Source organism: Mesoplodon mirus (assembly GCF_964341445.2).
Source record: "Mesoplodon mirus genome assembly, chromosome: 18".
Classification (NCBI taxonomy): Eukaryota; Metazoa; Chordata; class Mammalia; order Artiodactyla; family Ziphiidae; genus Mesoplodon; species Mesoplodon mirus.
Genome location: NC_138994.1, coordinates 47243778 through 47253656, shown reverse-complemented (window position 1 = coordinate 47253656; position 9879 = coordinate 47243778). Strand labels below are relative to the sequence as shown.

Below are 9879 nucleotides of genomic sequence, written 5' to 3'. Positions count from 1 at the left end.
CTCACCTCATGATCCATCACTCAGTTACACCAAATGCACCCAAAGAGTGGCAAAACACCCCCAAAATAAGGACACCCCAAAACTTTAGTCTCCTACCCTGGGCCCTCACCTTGTTTCTCCCCCTGGAAAAAGCCTCCTGGTTCTCAGTGCATACACAGAAATATCCCCCTCCTCAAAGTAAGTTTGCACAACATTCAAATATAAAGCTTTGCTCCCCGGCAAGGACCACAACCACAGAAGGCCTTCAAACTTGCTCCCAAGTTCCTATTATGTTCCACCTCAAGCTAATAAAAACCCCAAATTGAATTTCATGTCCCCCCAAATATAATCGGAACCTCAAAACTTATCTGGCACCCCAAAACAGACTGCACCCCAAAACCAGCATGATTACTCCACTTGAAATCAGATTGTCCACATACACCGATGACTATGAATCCTCAAAACAAAATCCTCATCCACCTCTGAAAAACACCTAGCAGTTTCCCCTGATATTCCAAGATGACAAACTCCAAACTGTGGGTGTCAGAATCCCTAGAACTAATGTAGCTTCAAAATCAGCTCCATACCTCAGACTTACTACTGGCGCTCAACCCTGAATGCAGCCTTCAGGGCCCAGGACAATCAAACTAACTCCACACCCCATAGTAAACATGCACCCCACAATTGACAAATTGACCAGACAACACAAAAGTAACTCCATCCTGATACCAAAGGGAGCCCCCAGTCTAACTCCCACCTCCAACTGGGCAGAGACCAAAGTAACCCTCATTTGCAAAAGCCACCTCACCACCGTGAATCCCCAGTGGTTCCCCATTCTCAGTTTCTCAGCAGTTCTTTCCTGCACCCAAATAAAGACACCCTCACATCTGAAGGGGAGGGCCCCAGGCCTCAATATGCAGCTCCACGGATAATGGTCACTCATTACTGGGCAACGGTAGACTCTCCTGAGCCCAAATGCAAGTCCTGCTTTGCAGCTGTACTCAGCTCTTGCCCCCCTTCTCCAAATTAACCTTGCCCCACCAACGTCTCCCCAAACAAAATACGAGGGTGTGACCCGTGCTTATCTTCCAGATCAGGGACTTAAATTGGGGTTATCAGCCCCTCCTGCCCTCTCTCCCTTCTTTTACCCTGAGACCCTCCCTGTTTCCCCTCTGTCTGTTCACTGCACCCAACTTTCATATTAATGTTCACTAAAAATTCACCTCTAAAGACGGATAATAGTATCTAGCTTAAAAGAAAAGAAACCCTGGGCTCCCAGGACTCAGATCCCGCTCCTTGTCCCACTCATTTCCCTTGTTCCCAAAGCCCGCGGATTTCTCACCCCAGATAGGAAACCCATCCTCGGAGGAAAGTTCCCTCTGTCGCCTAACTCTCCCTCCCTCCGCCCAACCCTAGTCCCCTGGACAAAATAAACCAGAGCAAAGAGGGGGAGAACGAAGGTTTCAGCCGCTCAGACCTAATCGATCCTGCGCCCCCGTTTGAGTGGACCCCCAGCCGAGTGGAGAAGACGGGCGAGGCGAGGCTAGTGCTCGTCCGCCCCCTCGTGGAAGGAGCCAAACATTGCCGAGCTTTGCCTACTTGCCGCGCTGGACCCCGGCGTCCCGCCAGCCTCCAAGCGTAGCCGACGGGCGGATGCCCGAGGCCCTAAAGATCTGGGACTGGGGGAGGGCGAAAGGGCTTTGGGCGGGAGTCTGTCTCGCTGGATCCCTAAAAGGATTCAAAAGAGAGTCGGGAGCGAAAGACCGGACCCTAGGTCTCCTGAGCGTCGTCTCTCGGCCCCCACCAGGGGCTTTCCCCACCTCCTCGAGGGGAAGCAGCTGGCGGAGCCGTCCGGTCGCAGGACAATGGAAGGAAACGAACTAGAAATCATATCCGCCCCCTCCCTACCGCGCCCGGTCAGAGCCCCTCTTTTGCAGGCCCCGCTAGAGGAGCCTGTTGAATGACCACACCCTCCCGCTGTCTGAGACCCCACGGGAGCCCACTATCACCTCACCAAACCTAGTTCCTCTTTGGGCTCCCCTTTATCTCCCTTAATACCGTACATGGGAAGGGGGAGTTTTGCTATATTCACTCTCCTGTAACAGGTTCCTTCCTAAAGCCAACACACCAATTGTCGCTGTCCCAGGCCCCCCGACGACCCAGGTCACCCATATTTCCAATCTCAATATCCCCAACCTCCTCCCCAATTCCAATGTCCCATCCTCAGTTCCACTTTCAGTGGTCCAAGACCCCTTACGTTACGACCACCTAGTGTTTCTGAGGTCCCGCCCTGGAGCCGGAGACCCCGCCCCGGGTTCGCCATCTGGAGAGCGAGGGAGGAAGGAAGGATACAGACCCAGGCGTTCACCCCACCTCCACCCCCGCCCCCGACATCCCGGCCAGATAAAGGAGCCGAGGCCAAGAGGGGAGAGAGACCCCGCCCCCCTTGAGAAGAAAGCTGAAGCCCCTGCAGGACGGGGGTAAGAACCAGAGACTGAGGGAGCCAGACTCCTGGGTCCCCCTAAGAGGGTTGGGGCTTGTTGATGGTAAGAAGACCGAGGCCCAGAAATTGAGCTAAACTAGGGATCCGGGACTAGAGAATGGAATTTCGTGATTCGGGGAAGGGAGCTTCGATTGGGATTTGGAGGGGTGTGGACCACGGGTCATCTGGGGTCTCCAGGCAGGATCGGACTCCTGAGACCAGGCGCGCGGAGGGGCAGAAGGGAAATGGGGGTGCTGGAAGGGCACTGGGAGTCTAAGTAAGGGCACTGCGGGCCGGATTCCTCACACTTGCCATCGACGCCGCGGTGTGGGAACCTTCAACTCGCTCCAAGCGCTGTGGAATCTAGAGGAGGAAAGCGAGCGATGCTGTGGTTGAGGGTAGAAAGAACAAGATGAATTAAGTGAGGCTGCGTGAGCCGGGGCCGGGGGCTTGGCTCTAGCTGCACCTCAGCAGGAAGAGGCAAACTGCGGAAGGGCAGGCGTCTTAGGACGGCCTGGATCCCTGAGCCCTCTCCTTGGCACCCGCAGGCCTGCGTCGCCATGGGCTCCACCGCTGCCCCGGAGGGAACGCTGGGCTACGTCCGCGAGTTCACTCGCCACTCCTCCGACGTGCTCGGCAACCTGAATGAGCTGCGCCTGCGCGGGATCCTCACTGACGTCACGCTGCTGGTTGGCGGGCAACCCCTTCGAGCTCACAAGGCAGTTCTTATCGCCTGCAGGTTCGAGGAGTGGCTCAGGGGGTGGGGTGGGACCAAATGGAAAAGGGGCGGAGCCCGAAGGTCTTTGGGAGGGAACCCGAAGCCAAGCCTTCCAGAAGCAGGAGGCGGGGCGTCCGCGAATTGGGGGCGGGGTGAGAGTGGGGGAGGCGGGGCTTTGTACAGGGGCGCGTGTCTCCCTTGGTTCCCCAGCCCTTAACATGACCTATCTTCCCTCTCTCCAGTGGCTTCTTCTATTCAATTTTCCGAGGCCGTGCAGGAGTGGGGGTAGACGTGCTCTCCCTGCCCGGGGGCCCCGAAGCCGGAGGCTTCGCTCCTCTTCTGGACTTCATGTACACTTCACGCCTACGCCTCTCGCCGGCCACTGCACCAGCCGTCCTTGCGGCCGCCACCTACTTGCAGATGGAACACGTGGTCCAGGCATGCCACCGCTTCATCCAGGCCAGGTGAGGGAGCCCCAACTCGGTGTTCCTCATGGGTGAAGTGGCATCCCAGGTGTCAAGGGCAAAGGCCAAGATCAGGAAATAGCACTAATGTCCATCGCACTTTTCTCAGCTATGAACCTCTGGGCATCTCCCTGCGGCCCCTGGAGGCAGAACCCCCCACGCCCCCAACGGCCCCTCCGCCAGGCAGTCCCAGGCGCTCCGAAGGGCACCCAGACCCACCTACTGAGTCTCGCAGCTGCAGTCAAGGGCCCCCCAGTCCAGGCAGCCCAGACCCCAAGGCCTGCAACTGGAAAAAGTACAAGTTCATCGTGCTAAACTCTCAGGCCTCCCAAGCAGGGAGCCTGGCAGGGGAGAGGAGTTCTGGTCAACTTTGCTCCCAGGCCCGGCTCCCCAGTGGAGATGAGGCTTCCAGCAGCAGCAGCAGCAGCAGCAGTGAAGAAGGACCCATTTCCGGTCCACAGAGCAGGTACAGACACTGGAACCCCCCAGAATTTGTAGAGGTAGCCTCAGCTCAGAGGCACAGACATTGGGCCTGGGTGGTCAGGAACAGGGAGTGAAGGATTGGGCTTCAGAGACACCAGCTCACCTCAGGGAGTTGGCCAGAGGTCAGGCTTATTCTGTAGGGTGGGACTTGGGCAGTGAAATTGGATATGGCACTTTGGTCCATAGTGGCTCACCTCCAGAGGGTAGGCCTATGGCAACAAGTCTTCCAGGGGAGAACCCCACCACCACTGCCACCATATAATCTCTCCTAACCCTTTTCTCTGGGCCTTGACATCTGCCTAGGCTCTCTCCAACTGCTGCCACTGTACAGTTCAAATGTGGGGCTCCAGTCAATACCCCCCATCTCCTCACACCCCGGGCTCCAGAGACCACTGGGTCACACTCTGGGCGGGCTCATCCACCACCAGGTAAGAGCCCCTCCTTCTACCCCCTTCCTGGATTTTCTCCCATGGCTGCTCAAGGCCAGTTTAAAGGCTCAGTCCATTTCCTGCTAATTAGAATCACCTAGGGAGCTTTTAAAAATCCCATTGCCCAGGTCACACCCCATAGATTAGAAAGTCTGCAAATGGGAGCCTGGCATCAGTACTTTTTAAAGCTTCCAGTGAGCAGCACTGTTTGGGAACTTCTGGCCTATTTCCATCCAGGCCTGAGTGGTCAGCCCAGGGCTTGGCAAGGCCTCTCTGGCAAGCTGTCATCCAGAGTGGTGCAAGAGAGGAGAGAGAAACAGAAACTTCCACCCACGAGTAGGGGCCTCCACCTACCACCACCGCTATTGGAGTGATTAGCAAAGTACTCTGGAATCAGACAGACATGGAGTCAGATCTTGGCTTGTCCTCTCAATAACCATGTGACCCCAAGCAAGTCAAATGAGCCCCAGAAGCCTTAACAGTAAATTGGGAAAAAGAAAACCCGCTACCGTGTGGTTTGAGGATTCACTGGTATTGTCATTACCCACCACCCTTCCCAGGAAGTGAATTTTTCAGCTGCCAGAGCTGTGAGGCTGTGGCTGGGTGCTCATCGGGGCTGGACCCCTTGGCTCCTGGGGATGAGGATAAGCCCTACAAGTGTCAGCTCTGCCGGTCTGCCTTCCGCTATAAGGGCAACCTGGCCAGTCACCGCACGGTGCACACAGGTAGGGGAGGAGCAGGGAGAGGCCCCTGGCCTTGGTGCCCACAGCCGTCCTCTGGTACAGTCCCTGACCTCCCTTCCTCCCTGCCTCCAGGGGAAAAGCCCTACCACTGCTCCGTCTGCGGAGCCCGCTTTAACCGGCCGGCTAACCTGAAAACGCATAGCCGCATCCATTCAGGAGAGAAGCCCTATAAGTGTGAGACGTGCGGCTCGCGCTTTGTACAGGTACGGCGCCAGTTTCAGAGACGGCTCGTAGGCAAATTTCCAAGAGGGCGAGGTGGGCCGAATGGGGAGGGTTCTGTCCCTCCCACTGGCGCGGTCTGAGGTCCCCTCCTTTCCCAGGTAGCGCATCTGCGCGCGCACGTGCTGATCCACACCGGGGAGAAGCCCTATCCTTGCCCCACCTGCGGGACTCGCTTCCGCCACCTACAGACCCTCAAGAGCCACGTTCGCATCCACACGGGAGAGAAGCCTTACCACGTGAGTACCCGACCTGGCTTGGCCCAAAGCCTTGGAATTACCTTCCGTTTACCGAGGGGCGGAGCTCTGAAAGGAGCCGGCCCGGCGGTTCTAGAACTCTTCGAGGTGGGCGGTGTCCTTGTGAGTAAGGGGCGGGGGCCGAGGGTAGGGGTGGCTGGTATAGAAGTTAGGCTCCCGGACGGCGGCGCTACCCTCCTGGAGAGGAGCTGATGGATGGAGAAAGCTTTGCTGAAGAGGGCGGGGCGTAGCTCCTAGGCCTTCCCCTGAGGATTTGGGAGCATGTAGGGACTAAAGAGCTTCTCTAAGGTAGAGTGCTGGGCGGTTCTCCCTTGCTCAACACCTAAAAGGTGGTCGTGGTTGGGGAGGGACCTGACTCAGCTGTCCTCCGACAGTGCGACCCCTGCAGTCTGCATTTCCGGCACAAGAGTCAACTTCGGCTGCATCTGCGCCAGAAACACGGAGCTGCTACCAACACCAAAGTGCACTACCACATTCTGGGGGGCCCCTAGCTGAGCGCCCACCCATGCCCCACTCCCTTCCTGGAAGACAGGAAAGCTGCGGCTCACGCCTGGGTTCGCTGTCAGGCTTGGGCATAGGGGTGTGCAAGGCCCCTCGATGTCAGCGACTTGCCACCACCTTAATTTCTCACTGGGGAGAGCAGGGGTGGCAGATCCCAGCTTGATCTGCCTTTGTTTTGCTGGTCAAAACCTCTTCCCCACGATCAAAATTGTTTCTGAGGGGAGAACAAGCTAGGAGCTGGAGGAGGGGAGCGACTGGAGGCCTGGTTTCCACCTGCAGCCCCCATCTCATTCGGTTTATCTGTAAATATAATTTATTGAGGCCTTTGGGTGGCACCAGGGCCTTCATTCTATTGCATTTCCCATGTCCCTCTTCCACAAGTGTGATCAAAAGTGACCTGAAACACAGAATGTGAGGTCATGGCTCTGCTGGCAGAGATTAGCACTTGGCTGCCTCCTTTGGCGTGAGTGTTTTATATTATTATTGTCATAACTTTTATCTTTAGAGTTGTTCTTTTCCTATTTGCTTGTTGGTGTGTTTCAAATGGAGAAAGGGGTTCTCTGTGTCCTACCCCTCCAATTCTAGGTCGGGAAACTTTATTTGTTCTAGGGCAGCTCTGGGAACATGTGGGTTTATGGAATTGGGTCAGGAACCCTCTCTGGATGTTGTAGGTTTTCTAGCAGGCCAGCACTGGATATAGACTTTTTCTGTTCTTCAAGGGTTATAGGAACCTATGGTGAGCCTGAAGTGGAGGTGATAAGTACCTCCTAGAGGCAGTGGGTGTGGGGCCTTTGTCAGTCTTGGAACTGGGGGGATGATTACAGAGGCTTTCTCTTATGTTCCTAACTGTCGCATTTGTCTGGTCCCCTAGGTTTGGCCCCACTGTGTCCGTTTGATAGAACTCACCCAGGAGCTTGAGATGGGCCCACAATCCTCCCACTAGGGCCCGTTCGTAGCACTGAGTTGATCCCTCCATGCAGGAGAGATCTGAAATTCCTCACCAGAGATGATGCAATCTTTTCTGATTCTGCCCAGTCTCTAAGAATGTTATGACCTAGGGGAGAATTATGAAACCCTTTATCTTGACTAAACAGTGAAGAATATGACTCACCCTTTACTGCAGAGGTGTCTGGGTTTGAATGTTCCTTGGGGTTCTACCTGAGATGAACATCTTCTTCCTTTAGTAGGTTTTCGGACATCTTCTGGCAAGTGTCCAGATTCCAGAAATTTCTTTGCCTCTAGAAGTCACAGCTGCTTGGTAACTTTCTTACCTTAGAAAAGCTGGGTCTGTGACCTGGTCTTCTTGTCACTGCATTCCTGTCTGGAACCAGTGAAAGCACTAGAACCTTCCATAGGGAGAGAAAAGGGGTTGAGTTCCACTATGGATTTTCTGTAGTTTGGGATTATGATCAGGATTACTGTTGGGATTAGAGATTTAGAAGATTTAAAAGACTGACTGATGGACCCTCTAGTTGACCAAGTATCCAGGTAGGATTAAGAGGTTGGTTGAGGGGCAAAGTCTCTGGTGTAGGCCAAGTAGGTAGAAGGTTAGGAATGGGTTGCTTCTTAATGTCTGGAATGTTAGATGATACTCTGAAGCCTTGATTTACAGTCCTGCCCCTGTTGCCCTGGGGGATTAGGGACATGGGGTGGAAGGTAAAAAGCACTTTGAATTTGCAGGGTGGAGGTTCCTCAAGACAGGTCAGTACTAGTGACTGTCACTTGGGGACTGGTGAGAGAGCTACTCTTCTCTCTCTTTGCCTCTTACTCCCCACTGCAGAATTGAAGGAGGTAGGGAAAGCAGAGGAGAGAGCTGAGAAGGAACCATGATTTTTTTTTTTTTTTACCAGATTGGATGGGCAGGTGGAGAGTGCCAAGGGGTGGAGATGTTAGATCTTGCAAGATCAGAATCATGGAATAAAGAAGCCTCTCTGTGCTGCCTGTTGTGTCCTGGGTTCTTGCCTGTGGGGCTCTGGGGACTGAAGGTTCTGAAGCTGGGGGAAGAGGGTATCCTATCCTTCCTGGATACCATCTTGGATTCTGTGCCCATCCCACTGTCCCATCCCACCAGAGATTTTAAGTGGCCCTTGTTCTCCCCTTCCCTGCCCTTGCCTTCCGGCTCATTGTGTAGGAACCAGTGACTTCATGAAGTTTCTCCGGAGCCACCTGCATCCTACTGCTCTGAAATCACTTCCTGCCTGAGGTGTGGAGGCAGCAGGGAGAAACCAGGAAGCCACTAATAATACCAACATGTTGGGGGATGCATCTGTGCAGGGGAACTGAATGCCTGGACACCCTCTACCACCACCACCACCACAGAAAATGGATAGGACTTGGGTGCCATAAGGACAACAGGAGCTGGAGGTGGCAGTGAGAAGGCTGTGTGGTTAGAGCCAGTGTGCCAGCTCTACCCCTCCCCCAGCAATGGTGTCTTGGAATCCATCCAGTGCCTAGTACACACTTCTCTCCCACCCTTTCCCCTGTCCTGTGTGTGTCATGGGTGCACAGCCTTGTTCTGCCCAGAGGTCAAGGGGTCACTAATTCTGATAAGTGGACTTAAATTTTGGACTTAAATTCCTTTTGGACTTAAATTCCTCATCCATGAAATAAGTCCATTAGCGTGGAAGGAATAAGTTCCTTCCAACATTTACAGTTTGTGGTTGTGCTTCTTAATCTTTTAAAACCCATGACCTGGGTTAGATTTTTTTTTAAGCACAAAACAAAGAAACTAAACTAAAACCTTCCTTCCCCTCCCACTGCAGCTTATCCCCTGTTTAAAATAAGACCAGCTTAAAATAAAATAAAATAAGACCAGCTAATATTACTTAACTCCTACTACATGTCAGGCCCTAAACTAAACATTTTAGTGTATAGATTTTCTAATTCAACTCCCCTGACAACCCTAAAAGTAGGTACTATTATTAGCCCCAGTTTACAAGTAGGGAAACCAGCTGAGAGGTTCAATGTCTTGGCCAAGTTAAGAAGTGATGAAGCCAGGATTGGAACTATGATTTGATTCTAAAGACTGCGCTCTTAACCACTCTGTTATACAGCCACACCAATTCCTACATCTTTGGTATAGTCCCCACCAGCCAAAGTTCTGACTCCACTTAAAAAAAAAAAAAAAAAGCTTCTTGGGTATGATTACTTTTATTTCCCACGTATAAAAGTATACGGCTCAATATGCTTTTTTAAATTACACAGCCTCCCTCCCCACCCCAGCCCCACTTGTCTGGGTATGACCCCTTGAGTTCAAATTTCAAGGTCAGTGTCCTAAGGATCTTGAAGCCAAGTCATTAGTGCTCTATAAGGCTGGAGGAACTGGGTACTGGTTGGGTAGGAGGGGCTGATTGCGCCAGCGGTCATGGCTTGTCTCTAGTCTATCCCATCATGAGATCAAAAGCTGTGATTAGGAAGTGGTTGTTACTAGAGGGCAGAGGAAAATGTTCCAGCCCCATTGAAGACGAGGGCTGGTGGGGCTCTGAGTGAGCTCAGAACTGCACTTCCTCTCCCCAGTTATTTTTGGTCTCTGTGACCCGTAGGTTTCCTGTTAGTGGGAACAGAAGGGACAGGAACGAGTTCCCAACACAGAAATCAACTCCAGG

The 9879-nt window shown here is 53.4% G+C and overlaps 1 protein-coding gene across 7 annotated transcripts; it reads left to right on the top strand.

Annotated features, from left to right (window-relative positions):
• Nucleotides 1-2423: 2423 nt before the first annotated feature.
• BCL6B (BCL6B transcription repressor) lies at nucleotides 2424-8215 on the top strand. Of its 7 annotated transcripts, none has more exons than XR_014291833.1 (9): nucleotides 2430-2525; nucleotides 3010-3200; nucleotides 3422-3643; nucleotides 3753-4109; nucleotides 4430-4554; nucleotides 5115-5500; nucleotides 5618-5755; nucleotides 6148-6737; nucleotides 8125-8215. XR_014291833.1 is itself a non-coding variant. In XM_082602953.1 (9 exons), exons 1-9 carry the CDS (start codon nucleotides 2523-2525, stop codon nucleotides 6262-6264), a joined length of 1449 nt encoding a protein of 482 aa, XP_082459079.1. In that variant the 5' UTR covers nucleotides 2430-2522; the 3' UTR covers nucleotides 6265-8215. The 7 variants fall into 7 exon arrangements, 6 of the variants coding, with proteins under 6 accessions (XP_082459078.1, XP_082459079.1, XP_082459077.1 ...); XM_082602953.1 differs by having other exon boundaries at nucleotides 5115-5279; nucleotides 5370-5500; nucleotides 6148-8215; XM_082602952.1 differs by lacking the exons at nucleotides 6148-6737; nucleotides 8125-8215 and having other exon boundaries at nucleotides 2424-2459; nucleotides 5115-5279; nucleotides 5370-5500; nucleotides 5618-6130.
• Nucleotides 8216-9879: the final 1664 nt, after the last annotated feature.

Excerpts from the sequence above, each read along its gene's own strand:
- BCL6B (XM_082602950.1), top strand. Across the intron at positions 3,201-3,421 it reads GCAGTTCTTATCGCCTGCAG|TGGCTTCTTCTATTCAATTT; the intron begins GTTCGAGGAGTG and ends CCCTCTCTCCAG. Across the intron at positions 5,501-5,617 it reads GCGGCTCGCGCTTTGTACAG|GTAGCGCATCTGCGCGCGCA; the intron begins GTACGGCGCCAG and ends CTCCTTTCCCAG.